We start from the raw sequence: 19029 nt of genomic DNA, 5'->3' as shown, positions 1-19029 counted from the left end.
GTCAAATTGATTCCAAACTAGTTTGATAGTGTCCTAGCCTGGCAAAACAGACATCCCTAAAACAGAAAGAGAGGTGGTTAGTATTAACCTGAAGTTTGACAGATTTCTTCCATCCAAAATAGACAGCAGGAAAGCCTTTTTGTCCTCCAACTTTGCAATACTTTGTGCTCCTAGCAAGGCATCATTATTAATTCCTTCTGCACCATCAAGAGGATCTTCAGCAGGACTTCGTAGTGAACGCTCCATTTCAACATGGTTGTCTCTTATCCACTGTGCCAAAAAGAATTGCCTTGCAAACTAGGAAAAAAAAAAAAATAATAATAAAGCTGGGAAGCAGAAATTTTGAAAAATGAGGGTGATCACTTGAGGCACTGAGACAGGGTACAAGAATTTCTGTGAATACAAAGATGAAGGAACAACAACAACAACAACAATCTTTTATTTCGTGCCCAGAAGAGTTTTACAATAAATAAATACATGCAAGAGGAAAAATTAACAATAAAAAAGAGCACAGCCACTTAGAAATAGCTAAGGCTAATCAAGCTAAGTGGTTGGGCCAAGCGGAAAAAAATATTGCAATAAAGTTACAGAGAGATTACAGAGAGATTAAGTTAACAGGAGATTAATATTTTGTTAATAAAGACAAAGGTGAATAATCTACATACATGTATCTGTAACCCACTGATAAAATGCTGCAAATAATATTTTTATCTTCTTACCATGAAGGCTGCATCTGTATTTCCCTCTGAATTCAACCAGTTCGCAACAGCCTTTTGTAAAATCTGGTTTCTCTTGTCAGAACGCTCATCCTGAAGGAAATAATGTAATTTAATATTTTTTACATTATGTTTGTTTTTTGATATCTTATACTGTGCTCTCCAACAGGATAAATATCACAAAGTGTAACTTGCATGATTGCTTTGTGCAAAAGTTTTTTGTATTATATCAAAATCTCAAACTTAGGTAACAGAAACTTACCAGATGAGAAACTTCATCACTGGAGTCATCAGACACTTCCCCAAGTTGCTGTTAGTAAACAATTAAAAAAATTATCACATTATGATATTTATTTTGGTACATGTATGTGGACTGAAGAAAGTAGAATGATTGATTGGCTGATATAATTTACCTCCACTAAAATTTCTGTAATGCTTTCTGTATCTTGTTGGCTGTTCACGGCATCCTTTCTCAAATGAGCAGCAACAACACCAAGGTAGTCTATGGCTGAGACTCTCAGACTGACATCATTTGATTTGTTGTTGAAGGTCACAATCTACAAAACAGTGTAATAAATTTCACAAAATATTACTTACTAGGACTGACAGCTTTTTAAACATCTCTTTTGTAACCATACATGTACATTTTGAATTCAATTTCTCTCTTTTTTTTATTGATATTTAATTTTTATTAAATTCAATTTCTTGTTGAGAGACATGAGAGCTTGCTCTTACACTGTACTTTCAAGAACTTCTAGCACTGCAGGATAGTTGAATGGAAAGGTTTTTTTACTGGTAAGCACAGTTAGCTAACTTACCAGCAGTCTACCAAGAAGTGTGAGTAGAACCTCTGCTGCAGGCCAGTCAGGTCTGTTTAGTGTAACCAGAAGGTCTTGTAGGAAGTTCTCAAACAATGGACGGTAATCTTCTTCATCTTTTCCAACACTTATGCACCTGCAAATTGATATTTGTTTTAATATTAAGTTACGACAAACAATTCAAGCTAACATTTGTAAGAAAAGATGTTAGAGCCATCCAATTTGAACAACTCTTTTAGTTTCAGAGGTCAACTACAATGTAGAAAATCAGAATTTATATTTGGGGCTTTATTGATTAAAAAAAACATAACTCCTTGTTATCATGTGTTTCTTAATAGCATAATATAATTACTATTATGTTTCCATACTAATACAAAGAAACCAAAACTTGTAACAACTTACTTGTTCAAAAACATTGACAAGAAATTCTGTGCTGTTCTCAAAGCATTTTCATAGGATGTGATGATAAGGAGGTTCCTGTCAACCTAAATTGCAAATTGACATAAAATAATTGACTACAATGTAGAATAAGATCATTTTTACAATCCTGCTCAACACTGATGAGACACTTGGCCAAATTTGCAATTATCTGAGTACCACAGCTCACTTTTTCAACCCCCTCTCCCCACATGTCAATGCTGTCAATTAATGTTGTCACGCTGTGAAAACAAAACCTGATGAATTGCAAACCCCATGAAACAACATTGAGCAGGAAGCAAGGAGAACAGGGGATAACATATTTCTTACCCACTTATTAGTCATGACCTACACGAAAAGTATGTGATATTTTGCTTGCCTTGACTGGTTTTGTCCAGAATTGTGGCAACATTTTCTTTTAAGGCACCGAAAAACTTAAAATAGTGTTACAAAGCTTACATTTGGTTTGCTCTCATCCCCTCCATCTTCAGTATCAGCTTCATCTTGTATTTCATCAGTCTTTTCTGGGATTTTAACTGAGCACTGAATGAGTTGAAGAACCAAGGCTGTGACCATCTGTATGGACAAGTCTCTGCTAAGTCTGAGGAAAGGAAAGAAGACAATAAACACTGAATCAGCTTAACAAAGTCATGAGCAAGTCCATCTTGAAGGTAATTTTATGTAATTAATACCATCGCTTGCATCTAAGCGTGAACACTTGCCACCGAAACATGATCTAATTGGGTATTAAACGTGGCATGATTCGTCATCAAACGTTGAAGTTTGACAGACCGTAACGGCAACTTTCGCGCCAAAAGTGCAACACATTCCGGTTGCGAAATGGCGGAAAGATTGGATATGAAGACTTCTTCCGACAAATTGATCCTGATTTCTGTAGATACAGTATGCATTTGCAGGTTCACTTGAATCACTTCTGGTGTAAAGTTTCGCCTGTATCCAGTGTTTATGGTGAGCATTTTGAGCGCGAAAGTTGCTGTTACGGTCTGCTAAACTTCAACGTTTGATGACCAATCATGCCACGTTTGATACCCAATTAGATCATGTTTCGGTGGCGAGTGTTCACGCTTAGATGCAAGCGATGGTAACTTGTTGTTGTTCTAAATCCTACAAGTCCTGTGCATGTTTACACATTTCTTTCTCATCGAGGTGTGCACATGAGTTTCAATCTCATTCAGTACCATAACAAAGTAAAAATGTCTCTTTATAAATATTCAAAGTATAAGTAACATTTATCTGCATGGCAAACCTGTAACTTCGGAGTGTCCTTTTGCTACTAGGAAGTCTTGCCAATGATGCAAAAATATCTTCCAAGATCAAGTCCCTGTGCTTGATATACTTTCGGAAAATCTGCCAAAACAAGGGAGAAACTGTAAAGTTGGAATGCTTTGAAATACAAAACCTTCTACATCCTGTAATGTATACCCTCATCAAGTCAAGTCAACTTTAATTAGGCAGGGTGGCCCAATCAGCACTTTGCTGATATCAACAGGGGCCCTGCCCCTCATGGCTGGGTAGCACCACCATGCAAGCCAAGGGGGCATTATTCAGTCTAGGGGTTGGCTGTCAAAAGTGGAAGCCCCTGGACATTCCAGGCACCCAACCTCCATTAAGTGATGCAGTTGTTAACCAGTGTTGTGCAACATCTTCTTAACACCAAACAGCACAAGTCCCTGAACACATTACATGTACATGTATATTCTTTAACAGGAATTGGATATCCTTTGACAATCAGACCTGATGGTCTGTCCCAAGTAAAAAATGACTTAAAGCTGACAAACCTGCCAGTATAACTGGAAAAAAAAAAAACAGAAGAAACATACCGATCTGACTAGCTTGAGGGCACTGTGCTGCAGGTCACTGATGTTCTCTACGAAAAATGGAGATGTTCCCAGATTTGAGACCTAGACGTGACAATAAGAAAATGACAGGTAAGTTGTATACCCTGTTTAGAAATAATATTTTCAGTAACAGAACTGTAGGCTGTGTTATGATGGTATGTAAAGCTTCTATAATGAAACCATAATGCATACAGTGTATGCACATATTTTAACCCGTGTAAAATAATAGTTCCCAACCACTTCTGATTTTCTACTTATGCAAATGCAGGTTTTTAAACTACATGTACTGTGACAAACCATCTCCAGAGGTTTCATGTGAGACAATTTCCAGTCATTTCTTTTTCTCACACACAACTAGTACTGGGAGCAATGCCAAGAGCAATACCAAGCCGAACTTGCAGCCTGACCTTTATTTAAGTCATAACAAAACGGAACAAAAATCATAACGTAACAACACTAGAAAAAAGCTCTGGTAACAATCACGAGAAAAAATTAGGTTGAAAAAATTGACAACTGTCCGGCAACCATGAGAAAAAGGTTCGACTTACGAAACAAGTTCTACGACTGAAAGTCGAAAAAACGATAAACCCGACAAGGGCCTCACAAAATAGAGAGTAAAAAAATAACCAATGACTATCTCGCAATACAGCTATCAACATTGCAAAAAAAGGGGCGGGTGGGCGGGAGTCAGGTAATGGCGAACGGCAACAAGAAAACTGAAAACCCTGTCGGACCATGTGACCTAGACCCCCCGCACACTTTCACCCAGACTCCCAGAGGTGTGTGAGAAAAATGTTTTTCGCTTAATTCGTTCCTCAGCCAGCGGAAAACAACACTTAAAGCACTGCCATTTCAGTGCAGACTCTCACTGATTAAGAGTCAAGTCCCTTGGCACAGAAATTTTGTCTGGTGTGAAATGAAACTGGACTGGTAACCAAATTTTGAATGATACTGTATAATTTTTGTCTTTTTACCAATTGCAAATTTTTAACAAAATCATAGTGGTACAAAACTGGTACCTGTAAAATATCAGTATCAGTAAGCGCTTGGATATCCACAAGATCACCCAGCAATGAGACCAGCTCACAAACTTTGTTATAAAACAGTGACATGGACTTGAGTTTTGCATTAGAAGACTTGGCTCTTTTGGCTTTAGGCATCATAAGAGCACTCTCTAAAAAAGACAATCCAAAAATTCTGATCAGTAAGTCTGTAAACAACTTATTATATGTTAACAGGGCTCAAAAGAAAAATTGAATTCCAGCTTGACTTTCAGACAAGCAGCTCTTTAATTTTCCTTGCCATGGAAAGTTGCATGCTTGGAGGTCACTGACTTTTTAAGAGAGCAAAACTGCAAGCAAAGTTAACAAGACGGCTACCCATCCTACACGTGTTTGGAATTTTCGTCAGCACAAGCACTCGATGCATGACGTGACATGGTGTTGCGACATGAATTATGTGCGCAATAATGATGCACATCAACAATTAGCGCAAATGCCCTTAAGTTGACAGATAAAATGCCCTGGACCCTTCCCCATCGGGCAAGTGAGGATGAAAGTCACTTGCCTGGCAAGAAAATCTACTTGTCCTGAACGACCCGAGAGCACTTTTTTCAAGCCTTGTTTTTGCATTTCCGAAAAAATCAATCAGATTTAGACTGCAGACTTTTTAAAATAACCTCCTTTTATCAGGTAAATGTACATTTTGTATATCTGATCTACAGATATTCATTTTTATTAATCCTTCAGTTTTTTACTAAGCAGTTAGTAAGCAGTTTGACAGGTGTCAGGGGCTTTACCGATAGGGAGGTTGTCGTGGTAACATTTGCAAATCACTTGCTTTTTGACTTGTTCATTATCAATGTTGCTAATAGGTGCTGTAATCCACACTGAACTGTGTTACACAATATCTCACCATTAGGATCTGATTCTCTGTAGATGGGATCATACTCAGGGAAAATATTGTTTTTCAGTTGGAACTTTGTGAGGGAAATAACCCTGTTGATGACTTCCTCAAGGTATAACTGTTTGGGCATTGAAGGAGAAGTTAGGATGATAAGTACAACCAAAGAAGATTCCACTGCTCGAACCATCCTATCAAGGCACAAGTCACGCCACAGTCTTTGCTCTTCATCATCATCCTGAAAGAGAACAAAACTTGAAAATTCAAGGTCGCTGTTGGACAAACATTGTAGCCACACATGTACCATGTACATGCACAATACATTTTGCTAGGAAATTCCTGCAAAAAATATATATAACCTAACGTAGCATTGGAACCGTTGATCACTAGATCACAGTTTTACAGTTACCACTTGGTTTTACTGTGCCTTTCAATTACATGTGAACTCTAAAGTTTGAAAAACCCAACTATCGATTACATTTTTTGCTGCTGTCAATTATAATTATGGTAATAGCCAACAAACGTTGAAAAACATAAACAAACAAAATGGATCAAAATCTACCAATCACAACCAACAGACATGACCTTTCGAACCAGTTGAAGTGAACTTCTGTTACCTGTGAGGTCCGCTAAGATGATTGACGGCAGCGAAAAATGCAACCATTGACTTGAGTAGTTGTGTGTTATTGAATGGTGCAGTAAAACTCTAAGAGTAATAAGAGAATTTACCTACCTGGTCTGCATTGCATTGTAACTGCAAATGTAAACCATCTCTAATGTGCCGTTCCATTATATTCAACAGTCTCATCAAATCATCTGAGGGTACCTGATGATACAATAAAGGAGTATTTCAGAATAAATTCATCAAATTATTCTCTTATTAGTAGCACAAATCTAGAACATCCACACATTACAACCTGGAACATGTTTACCTTATGTAATACACCTAGAGACTTGAGCTTTGCTGTCTCAGTGTAAAATTCCAAAATGGATGATCTTGAAAGTAGGGTTTCTGGATTTGGTTCCTGATCATCTAAAGGGGAGAAAACAAGCCAATAAAATTAAGGCTCTTTTTACATCACATGATCTGATATAGGAAGTAAAGTTACAGTGCGACTACTATTACCAGGGTCACTAAAACAAAATGTAACCAATCAGGTTACAGGACACAAACAATGAAATCCAACAAAAGACTATTGAATCGATCATTAGTGGGAAAGAAAGCAATGTTCAAGTCACAAATTACTTGGAATTCATTTGTTTCTCATAATCTGATTAATCAATTTTGTTTGAATGACCCCGGCAATAGTAGTCGCACTGTAAAGTGGTCTTTTGTTACAGTACATGTAGGTTCAAGGCTGCTGCCTAAGGAAATTTTTTAGGAGCCCTTCGGGCTCCTAACTTAAAAATTTAGGAGCCCAAGCCATTATGTTAGGAGCCCAGCTTAAGTTGCCAAAGACAAATCTGGGGGGGGGAGGGGGTGGTGGAGGTTACTTAGGCAAATATGTGGTCGACTATGTGGCCTAGCTAGGAGAGGGGCCCAGGCATTAAACCTCCTCCCAACATTATAGCTATAATAGACCCGAATGTCCCCTAGGGGTACTCCCTATAGTGGACTACCGTATTTATTTGATTAAGCGCCCTGGGCGCTTATTAAATTTTTGGATCTCGAGGGTGGGCGCTTATTCAGGGTGGGCGCTTATTCGAGGCTGGGCGCTTAATAAATTTTCACCATTTTTTGCAAGTAGTATGTTTAAGGGCTTCAAATTCCCAGCGGCACACCCCCACCCAAAAATATACCGGGTGCCCCCCCCCCCCCCCCCGGGGATTTCATGAGTTGGACTATACAAAAGGGGAGGGAAAACTGGTTTTAAAGTATTAAAAGAACCCTTCATAATGCTTGAACAGACCCACCAAATGATCAAGTCATTTAATAAGTCTTTTTAAGTGTTATTATTCAAGTGAAAAATAAGTAAAAAGATGTAGTATTCCTTTTGTTGGTATGTGAAAGGGGTGTCATCTTCATGAGGGGGCATATGGTTTCTAAAAGGTTAAGGGTCGCTTTCACATACCAAAAATGGCAACCTCGTTCATGAGATCCTGGGAATGAGGTTGCAGAAAGGGTATATATAAAGGGTAAGGGTACCCTGGGGCAGAGCCTCCCCATAAAACTGTTTTTTACTCTGCAGCAACCTAAGAGACCCAGAGAAAAGAAGTTTGATAAGTCATCAATATCAGCAATATATATTATCTCTCCCCTCTGTTGGTTAAATCACTAGCTGGGCTGGGAGAAATAAACCAACAATGAAAACTGACATGCATTTAGTTGAAAGCACGAAGGGTTAATTCATTTGTTAAGCCAGTGCCAGTCTGAGTGCATTTCATGTACTTTCATTAGTTTTTTCACATAGAAAATCAATGAACATGAAGCAGGAAAATCCAGTTCAATGAATATTTTAGTAATCAAGGTTAAAAAAGAAGCAATAATTAAGCAGGTCAATTTTTCCTAGGTTTAGAAAAAGGCAATAAGAAGTCAAAAACACCTGTGTAAACACTTTAATTAAGTTATGATCTTATCTTTGTTACATGATATAAACCAGTTGACAAAAATAGAACAGAAAATTTAAATTGTGAAAACACTTCAAATTACTTAACTCTTCAAATAAGTTGTTTATAAAATTAATGTAGTAACAAAAGCAATTCATTTTATTCAAACTGAACATCTGAGCAGGCAAAAAGCACTGAGGTTTCCAGCACAAAAATTTGCTAGTTACGGATCAATGCCCGAGAATGCTCCTCATTATAAATGCGAAAACATGAAACAGTTCGTTGAAAATAACAACCTTAGTCCACAAAAAAGCGGCAGCAGATATGAAATGTCACATGAAAAGAAAGAGGCATACACTTTTTGTTCATTCTAAAGTTAAGCGTTCAATGCTTTATAGATTAAGCTGAATTACATGTAAAACACGCCACGTAAGTTTGTGTACACATCACGATATTTGCACGTTGTTTTACGTAAGTTTAAGCCTGTCGGAAAGGTTTTTGTACCAAGCGTTTGCAGATTAAAATTATTTCAGACCTGATCCATGACTGCAGTAGCAAACAGATTGATTTCACTTTTGTATCCGTAAATATTTCTTCAGATTCACTTCGAAAATTTTCCGAAACGTCAACGAAGCAAATGAAACGTAATCCAGAACATAACACATTCCATATTTGGAAGTTAGGCCCAGTCCTAAACACTTGAAAGCGAATGGTTTTCGAAGTTGCTAAATTTTGCAAAGACACGTTACGTACTTGATACGCTAAATGCGAACAATTTTAGCGTTTCCGTTTAAAATGAAGCAGTTTTTTGTTTTAAATGGGATTTTTTATGCCAATGAAACAAGGTTACAAGGAAATTGAAGTCAAAAGATGGGAGTGGAAGATCAATGTTTAGGCGCCCATGCGGGCTCCTTGAACAAAAATTCAGTCGCCCGCACTCGTAACTTAGGCGCCCCTGGCGACCGGGCGCCCGTTAGGCAGCAGCCTTGAGGTTGGATATGACTTACCCAAATCATGAAAACTTGGTGCATTACACTCGTCATCAAACTCAAACAAGTTCTCAAGTAAGTCTCCAAGTTTTTTGAAGGTTGGTGTTTCCATGATATCTAAACAAAAGTATAAATAGAAAAAGGCATTTGGATGAATTGTACTTTCAAACATATGTTAGAAAAACCGTAGCTGTTTTAAAAGCATAAGCCCTTCATTTGTAGGAGAAGTGACAGTGGAAGTGAAATGCAGACTGCACTTAGTTACATCCTCTGGACAAAGTAAAACAAGTACAGGAAAGCCACTTTGACAAAATAATAATTTATTTCTTAAAATGCTACAGTGAGCAATCTTACCTTCAGATTCATGAGACTCTTGAACTTTCTGCTTCTTGCTTTTGCTCTTCTTCTTTGGTGGGGCTATAAAGACAGTGATTTGAAAGTTAAATTGGATTAACAAATATTAATAAAACCAAGTTTACCAACAGTGGAGTACAGTAAGCTGTCTTTGTGATTTAAGCACCTAGCCTGGTAGGCTCGAGACTCAAGAGTTCCTCAGGTGTAATGGTGTGGTACACACGAAATGTATTCAAACAACATCACATTTGAAAAATTTGGTCATATTTACACCCGCTTTCAGTGTTAGGTGCATAGCGGCTATCTCTAAGCATCCCTCTTTCGACATGCTAAACAACTACGATGGACCAAATCCACCAATCACAGCCCACTAGCATAACCTTTTCTTGTGGCTCATTTTTATAAAAAAACACAGAATGCATCAGTTTTGATTGGCTCATTTCAATCAGCACCCCGAAAGACGATGTCGAAAGATGGATGTTGAAAGAAAGCCACTATGCATGTAACACAGAAAAGCAGGTGTAAACACCTAGTACATGTGGCATACCTTCTTCCGAATCATGACTGCTGTCGTTTTTCATTTTTTCGTCGCTTGACCTCTGCCGCTTCTTTGACCTTGGCAAATCACTTTCAGTCCCTGGCAATATTTCTCTTACTTGGTGTGTCTCCACTTCCTTGGAGCCTCGTCGCTGCTTTATTTTTGTTATAACTAACTTTGGAACATACAACTGAATTCCCTTGAGAGCTGGGGATAGCTTTAAGGTTGGCGATATGCATGGCACTTGATCCTTTCTTTGATCTCTGTTTGGTGAGGTTGGTACATGTAACTCAGTTCTATTGGGCAGCACATGTAAATGATTTAGTTTCTCAATATTTAAGTCCTTTGCTGACATGGGTGCTAAATTCTGCGCATCAGAAGAAGCGTCTGAATTAGTTCCATAGTGCTCATCCACAGACTTTCTACTTGATCTTGACGGTCTTCGGTGTAGGCATTTGTCACTTGATGCTGTATTAAGCACACTGTTAAGCTCTACATTTCCTGAATTGGGTAACTGTGTTGAGCTGAGCTGTACTGGGTTATTTTCTATGTCTGGCTCTGATCTGCTTCTTGACGATTTACGCCTTTTCTTTGATTTTGAATGTGACTCTAAGTCACTAGTTCTACCAATATGGCCTTCCTGTTGCAAGACCTGTGGCTGTTCAGAAGTTCTTTCATGTAAATGAGCATTTCTTTGCTTTTCAGTCAATGCAGCAAGCTGTTGTGAGGCTTGTCCCAGAACTGAGGCATCAAAATTGAAGCCATTCTGTGATGCAAGTGCTTCGAGGGCACCAAGACTATCATATGGACCTTGGTTATAAACATTTGCTGTTCCGTCTTGAGATTGGGCAGCATGTTGATGATAAAATTCAGTTTCATTCAAATTTCTTCTCACAGTTGTTGATAAATCAATAGTTCTTTGTTCCTTGTTTTGACGAGGAGCTGTCAATGCACCTTTATGCAAAAAAAAAAAAAAAAGTCAGAAAAATAATGTGCAGCCATACACAGATGCCTAAAACTGACCCATGGTTGCACCAGACCTCAGTTTTTAAATTCCCTGACTTTTCCCTGATAGAAATCAAATTTCCCTGACCCAAAAATGCAAAATGTCAGATATAATTACAGCATTTAGCCTCCATTTCCAAAGGAAAAAACATTGCGGAGATCACATTGACCTGAAATATTTTTTCCAGTCTTTAATGGTATTGCATCATTCAGCAGTGATATAATTTCAATTTTTCGTGACTTTTCTTTAATAAGTCAATTTTTCCTGACTCATAATAAAAATTCCCTGGCTTCTTCCTGACCTTGAAGAATTTCATTTCTCTCTGACCAGTTCCTGACCCGTGGCAACCGTGTGACCTTTAAACTACAGTACCACTATTTTATGTCCAAAACTCTTCCTGGTATCTCAGCCTTAATGCAAAGTAAAGAATGACCAACCTTGATTAACATTAGGCACATCCCGATTAGTTTTAAGCTGTGGTTCACTGTTGGAGAGGCCCTGCCTCATACGCCTTGTCTTGACTGGAGAAAAGGTCTGTGTTGGACTCAGTACTAAGTGGGGTTGCATTAAATGTACATTTGGTGATCCTCCATTTACAAGTCCAGAGGTTTCAGCTGAGCAAGAAAAATAATAATATTATATAATCACAGTTAACAAGTGTACTTCAAAATACCCATATGAACACTACATATACAGGTGTAGTTGGCAGTTTACAATGTGATGTATGTGGTTAAACAGTAGACCCATTTAAAGGTGGCTCGTCAACCCTCCAGGTTAAGACCATTTTAGTCGCCATGGCGACTAAAAATTTGGAGCTCGCAACTACTTAACAAATAGATTCCATTTTGCCGTGCGTCTGTTCAGTAATAGATCACAGATGACGTCAAAATGTGGTATGAACAGAGAAGTGGCCCACGAGGCGCTAGCCAAGTGGGTCACTGATGTTCATACCACATTTTGACGTCTTCTGTGATCTATAACTGAACAGACCCACGGCAAAATGGAATCTATTTGTTTTATATAATAACACAAGACTTCGGCACACTTCAGTTTGACCAATGCCGCCGTAAAGATGAGCTAAGTTGTTTTGATTTCACCATTAAGTTTTCGTTAACACGAAGCACTGCTAATCCGATTGAATAAACAGAAAAATGGTCAATTGAAAGTAAATGAAAAAGCTAACCTTTATTCTGATTTGGAAAGTTGTTCAAATCTGTAAACATAACCGAAGCGTTCAACCGCAATTCGTTTGTTTCCCGTGGCGTTGTCCGAATTGCACAAAATCGGTCAAACTTTCATACAGATTTCGGATAATTTCTCGAATAATTCACTGTCTTCTTCAAGCTTGTTTCGCCCAGTTAAATGCTTCGAAAGGTGAACGATGCTTGGCGTATTGTTTCTCACTGGACATTTGTAATTATTATCAGCTGAACTTTTTTGCTTTGTTGTGGCCTCGCAAGTTTGAAAAACTTTGCCGACAACTCTGATTTGGACTATGAACTCTGATCACGCGCGCGAGTCACACCACCGCGTGACGTCATCCATGCGTCTGTACTCTGATAGATCATAAGTAAGAACCAATCAAAATGCGCATAGAATTCAGGTTATTATAAAAATTGAAACGGAAGTCGCCAGCCTGGCGACTAAAATTGAGAAGAAGGATTGAAAGCGTGAGCTTAATTTAGTGACTAAAATTTTTCACTGGCGACCAAACTTGAGCAGTTGATGGCAAAATGGCCACTAAGGGAAAAAATAAACTTGGAGGGTTGCTCGTAATGGTTTAGGCGTGCCCATCTTTATCACAGATTTTTTTTTTTAAAAAAAAAAAATTTTTTTTGAAATATTTTTGTCTATACCATGAAAGGAGCATTTTTGCAATCTTTTTCAAGAATCTGTTGGCAGAATTCTGAGCTACATCATTATTTCATAAATTAAGGTGGCTCTAAACCCTACCTACATAATTGTTTTAAATTTATAACATAGTTTGTATTGTCCATTAGACAAGAATATATCAAGCTTGTTTGATCAAGTTGGCTGGATATTGACTTTGTTCTTTTGTTTGTGAGAGATTATGGATCTCTACTGCACTTCAATCCACAGAGATGCAAAAAAGAACTACTTGGGGCTCATATAAAGCTACATGTATCATGATCTTTTATATGTTCTTCATTGTCTTGCTACTGTTAGGACAAATTAGATATACAGTAGATTGCTCTTCAGTCTTGTTAAGTAAACATATACATGTACAGCTGTACTTGTAAAGATCTATAAATAGAAACACACCTCTTGAGTGTCCAGCACTGCTATGAGCACCTTGTGGTGTTCCACTGTATGGAGAGTAAGGAACCGCATGATTTTGTACTGGAAACTGGTGTGGGCTGGATGCCATTTGACGGGGACCAGCCTGATCTGGAGGGCTCTGTTGAAGAGCTGCATGTCTGTAAGGAGATTGTGGCTGTAATGCTCCAGGGGAACCTGCATACATTGGCGATCTTACTTTTGTTGGACTTACTCTCTGATGAGGCGACATGTGGTTGTATCCAACAGGAGAAAAGCCTGTAACAGTAGACAATGAGAATGTCTCCAATCGGAACTTGTAAGAGCAATATGATGTGGTAAAGGAAGGAGTAGTGGCCTAATGGTGCACTAGACTCTCAATAATAATAATAATAATAATTACAAATTTGTTGTGCGCAAATTCCATACATAAATGTTCAAATGCGCATTACAAAAAATGAACGTTACACGCTAGAAGTTAAAATTACAGCTTAAAAACTAAAATTCTTAAAAAACTAAGTTATAGGTTAAAAATTACAAGCGTTTAAGTACAATTTATACCTAACTAAAATCTAAAATTCTAAGAAATTACAATTCTATTCGGATTTTAATAAAAACGCTTTAGAAAACAAATATGTTTTAAGTTTGCCTTTAAAATCGGTAACAGTGTTCACAGATCTGATGGCTAAAGGAAGAGCATTCCAAAGTTTTGGGGCAGCATATGTAAAGGAGCGATCACCCAGTGTTACCTTGGATAACGGCTTCGGATAACTAAGGAGAAGGCTGTCAAACGGTCTGGGTTTGAGCCCTGGCCAGAGTCACTGTGTTGTGTTCTTGGGCAAGACACTTTATTCTCACTTGCCTCTCTCCACCCAGGTGTATAAATAGGTACCGGCAAAATTATGTTGTGGGAGGGGAGTACTGTATTTTCTCAAATAAACGCCCCCGGCGTTTATTTCAAACTTGGCTTCGTGAACCAGGCGTTTATTTGAAGCCGGCGTTTAATCGGGGCCCGGCGTTTATCAACGGACTGCAATTTTCTGCCAATTTTTCAGATTGATTTATTGTTACCGATCTTCGAGACCAAGGGGCGGTTTGTCAAGGCGGGACGATTTTTCTCTTCGTTCTGCCCCGAAAAAGTGTCCCTGGGTAGCCAAAGGTGATTATTTCCCAAAGGTGTACTATTACGGATTGGATAGTTTATGTTGCAGTCAAGATTTGTGACAAACAGAATATATTCTCCTTAGCTTGACCTCAAATAAACGCCGGGACGACGCCGGGACCTCGAACAAACGGCCCTGGCGTTTATTTAAAAACTAGCAATTTTGACCAGGCATTTATACGAGGCCGGCGTTTAATCGAAAAAATACGGTACCCTGCAATGGACTAGCATCCCATTCAGGGGGAGTAGAAACTTCGCTTGAGGCTTCCCTTTCTTATGATGTGGTAGAAGTCACAAGTTTAAAAATTCCCATCAACAAGTGCTGGGAGTCTGGGTTCCAGTGTTTGTGGAAGGGGAGGGGGAAGTATCTGTTCAAAGGTCCATTCCAAGGTTCAGTTTATTACCATCAATATATAAAGGTATTGCTTTGTGTTGTGTCATTTGCTAGCCAATACGATAGATAGCTTACAAAGTTTTAAACAGTCATTAATTTCCATTATTTTAGCTTAGTATTTGAATGGTCCGATGGAAAAGGGCATGAGTGATTTTCACTCCAAATGAACTCCAAATGCTGTTTTACATAAGTTAAACAGCGTACTGTGTCTATTTTCACTGGCTTTTGCTTTGTTTCTGAGAAATAATGTATGCAAGAAACTTGGTTTTTCCAGTCAGTTAAAGAGTTTCTTTATTAATTTTTAGTACAACAAAGAAACTACTTAATAAGACGCGGACTGCAGAAACTGGGTTTTTTCTTCTGCGTTATTTCTTGAAAACGAAGCAAAAGCGGGCGACAATAAAACCAGGACAATGTTTCAAGAACATAAACAAACCCAACATTTCAAGTTGTTTTGGCAATGTTCATTTTGAGCCAAAAATTACTTCCGCCCTTTTCCCACCGAGCCCTTCATTTAAAGCTGATTTCCAGTCCGTACTGCGCAGACTCGGGGTTTGTTTTCGTTTTTGTTTTGAATTCGTTGAAACGTTACACTTTGGTGACAGCATACATGAAGTTTTTTAGTCCGTCATTACAGTTCGTTTTGTTCAAGAATTTCCGATGAGCTGAAACGTCGGTTTGAAATAGCGTCAAGGTTCCTCTACTCGATATTATTTGTTCTGCAAGGATATCTGGCGTTAATTATGAAGAAAAAGGTAAGTTTGTCGCGGAATTTTTAGTTTTGCTTGTAAACATTCCTTCGTGTGGGCTCACATAAACATTGCAGCCAAGATTGCGCAGTACGGACTGGAATTCATCTTTAATTGTTGCAATGTACCTTGTGGATCTTGGTAGCTTTCAGCCACGGTTTTAACTGGCTGGGAGCTAAACACATGTGGTGTCTGTGAAATAATAGCCTGTAGCAACAGTGGAGCTCCTTGACAGGAAATGTCATCATTTTGATTAACCCCATCTTTCAATATCCTGATAAACATAATTAATGAATCAGTTTGTTTTATTTTTTCTTTCATTTTTTACTCAGAGGACTTCAACCTCTCATTATAACATGCACTCTGGGACAGTATCCTGTAAACTGTTCAACAATCGCTCTATTTTTTCAGACGCCAGGTTCAATCTTGGGTCCAACATTTTGGATTTTTTTGCAACAGAAATCTGGGTAGAGGACAAAACTACTCCAGGTATGGGGGTGGGGTAGGGGACATTAAAATATAAAGGGATTGTCCTTGCTTTGCAAGATTTCATGTTTAGTGGTCCTGTGTAAATTTAAGCAACTTATACCAGAGGCAGCCAGAACTGACCTATATGACCTATTTTTATGCTGCAAAGTTTGACTTGTCATTCCAAAATTGGCTAAACCAGCTAGCCAAAAAAATAAAAACAAAACATTAAGGTTGTGATAGTAAATTTTGACACATTTGAGGGATGAAGTTTTGCTGGGAAATGTATAATATCTTCAGTTTTCTAACATTTGGCCTTTTAACTACCTTATTGTTACTTATTTTCGCGGAACTTAATTTTGTGGAAAATGGAACAGGCATATTTCGCAGGACTTAATTTTCACAAATTTGGTCAAAAATACGTAATTATCATAAAAATACAATAAAAAACGTTTAAAATACATATTTGCGGGGCTTTAATTACTTGATTTTCTGAAAATCACAGAAATCACAAAACTTAAGTCCCCCAAAAATACGTAACAATAAGGTAGCATAATATTATTTGATATCACTGAACAAGAAAATACATCTAAAAAACTGAAAAAATTAATGCACACTTCCCAGCCGTTAGATATGACCCTCTTACTGTAATAAATACCTTATTATAGAAATTTTCGCGACAGGTTAATTTCGCGAATTTGAGGTGCGCATATTTCGCGACATTTAAATTTCGCGATTTTGCAAAAATTTTGTATTTTGAATCACTTTAATCTCGCGTTTTGGTTTTACAGTTCTCGGCAATATCATTTAACATGCCCTTGAAATAAATAAAATGACTTAATCCAAGGAACAATAACGCCAAAGGACGGGACTAAATCTCGGCAATAGCAACAACAGATCAGTTCTCACAATATCTACAAGTTATTTTAGTAGGTTATGCTTGAGTTATTGTCAGTCAATTGACGACGACATCCATTTACATTGTATTTACATTTAAGATTCCCTTCTTCATTGGCACAAAACCCCTTGGCTCAACTTATTCTTTATTGATTATTGACATAAAGTGAGTCACTTAATTTTCGCGTCATGTTATGTTCGCGACATTAATTGTTCGCGTCACTTTAATTTCGCGATTTTTTTTGGAATCGCGAAATTCGCGAAATTAACGTGTCGCGAATATTTCATGTAATAAGGTAGTCATAATGTTAACAAAACACAGCAAGCTGTCAGTATGAACATAAATGTACACCAAGAGACAATAAATTTTCGAAAGTCAGATCTTACATTACTTTGTTTTGTGATATGCATGTCTTCATCATAAAGTTCAAAATTATGTATTTAAAATATCACATCAAAACCATGTTGTAATATTTTTTTCAAAAGAGAACTCCATTGTTAATACTTAAAATATTGAGTTATCATTAGGAGTAAGCAATGTTGATGTTATAGCCATATCCATACATGTAACCTTTCATAATTTAGCATAAGCTAATAAGATCATGTGCGATTTACACGAAAAAGATTAACTAATGGTTTTCAATACAGTAGTCATAAAAACCATTAATTGACATTTATCGAGAAGCCTAAATAATAATAACGTTATTTTAAACGTTTAAACGGATCAGTTGTATACGAACTATGAACGTTTATTACTTACAATTGGTCTGTGGTCGACTTTGAAATGCAAAGTGCCTGAGAAAGTTGCTGAACAAGTGCACGCTCGGGTCGATTGAGAATTTCTCTGGCTTCTTCAGCGACTTTTGGGCTGTGAAGTAAGTTATCTGTTCTATTGGAAGATGAAGGTCCAGGAAAAGGCAATTCTGGAAGCACTACAATGAGAGAAATATGCTAAAGTTAAATGAATGAATCACGAAATATAAAAGCTACAAAGCTAAGCTGGAAAATTGAACGGAAGTCGTAAATAGACCAAGTTTAAATCTGAGATTTCCAATCAATTCGTATCTTCTCTGTTTTATATTTTTATAGATAGATTCGTTTCACCAAATGGGAAAGATTAAAGTTTAAAGCTTTTATAAAGCTAACTGCCATGTCAAAATTTCACTTACGATCGGTTAGACTCGTGATGCCAGCAAGTGTTGCAATGGGCACGCTTGTATCCATCCTCACGAGACGAAACCGTTAACACGGCGGCGAAACGTTGGTATAAAAGACGAAGAAATAACTAAGGAACGTTTTGGAGGATTTTCAACCCATTATAAAGAGAGACTCGTTGAAAAGTTGTAAAATTTCTCACCGCCGGCCATGTTCAATAATAACAATGGCGGGAATAATCAACAGTGCCATTCGAACGCGCGCCAAACCACCGCGGCCGCTCAACATCCGGGATATTATACAGCCAGAGAGACTGGCACTAGTATGGTCATGTACGCAACACAATGTGTGTATATTGTACTACCCCTAAATTTCTTTTTAATTTAATTTTTTTTCACTGTTGTTTATTATTAATTATTTATTAATAAATTATAATAATTATTATATAAACATCAATGACATACTAGGAAATCTTTCGCAGGAAACGTTGTCTCGCAATGCTGAATAAGCCCAAGTTTATCGATATTAAGTCAAAACATCTTCGGATTTTCCTCGGCAATCTTCGGAAATCTTCGCAAATTTTCGGAAAAGTTCGAAAACTGTTTGAAAACATTCATATGACCTTCGGTCAACATTTTAAAATCTTCAAATCTTCGGAAATCTTCGGAAATATACGGAAAATCTTCAAAAGCCTTGTTCATGCTTGTTGGTTGCTTGGAGATATGAAATGTACCTTGCACACTCGAAGATAATTTCATATTTCCACACAGCCATGTATTAT

The 19029-nt window shown here is 37.7% G+C and overlaps 1 protein-coding gene across 2 annotated transcripts in view; it reads right to left on the bottom strand.

The window, feature by feature from the left end:
• Window positions 1-18482, bottom strand: part of LOC144638718 (nipped-B-like protein) — a 38659-nt gene extending 20177 nt beyond the window's left edge. For both annotated transcript variants that reach the window (XM_078497944.1, XM_078497945.1), the window contains exons 1-21: window positions 18263-18482; window positions 17854-18025; window positions 15857-16002; window positions 13430-13702; window positions 11584-11760; window positions 10150-11094; window positions 9603-9665; window positions 9267-9365; window positions 6645-6745; window positions 6446-6538; window positions 5725-5950; window positions 4830-4984; window positions 3793-3873; window positions 3219-3319; window positions 2411-2552; window positions 1937-2019; window positions 1535-1670; window positions 1130-1273; window positions 979-1026; window positions 720-809; window positions 89-297 (exon numbers count right to left, since the gene is read on the bottom strand). In XM_078497944.1, coding sequence (XP_078354070.1) covers window positions 89-297; window positions 720-809; window positions 979-1026; window positions 1130-1273; window positions 1535-1670; window positions 1937-2019; window positions 2411-2552; window positions 3219-3319; window positions 3793-3873; window positions 4830-4984; window positions 5725-5950; window positions 6446-6538; window positions 6645-6745; window positions 9267-9365; window positions 9603-9665; window positions 10150-11094; window positions 11584-11760; window positions 13430-13702; window positions 15857-16002; window positions 17854-18025; window positions 18263-18317 — 3539 coding nt within the window. In that variant the 5' untranslated portion in view covers window positions 18318-18482. The remainder of the gene's footprint in view (window positions 1-88; window positions 298-719; window positions 810-978; window positions 1027-1129; window positions 1274-1534; window positions 1671-1936; window positions 2020-2410; window positions 2553-3218; window positions 3320-3792; window positions 3874-4829; window positions 4985-5724; window positions 5951-6445; window positions 6539-6644; window positions 6746-9266; window positions 9366-9602; window positions 9666-10149; window positions 11095-11583; window positions 11761-13429; window positions 13703-15856; window positions 16003-17853; window positions 18026-18262) is intronic.
• Between the last annotated feature and the right edge of the window lie 547 nt (window positions 18483-19029).

This window comes from Oculina patagonica, chromosome 14, assembly GCF_052425735.1.
Source record: "Oculina patagonica isolate OP01 chromosome 14, crgOcupat, whole genome shotgun sequence".
Classification (NCBI taxonomy): Eukaryota; Metazoa; Cnidaria; class Anthozoa; order Scleractinia; family Oculinidae; genus Oculina; species Oculina patagonica.
This window is presented reverse-complemented; position numbering and strand designations above follow the sequence as displayed.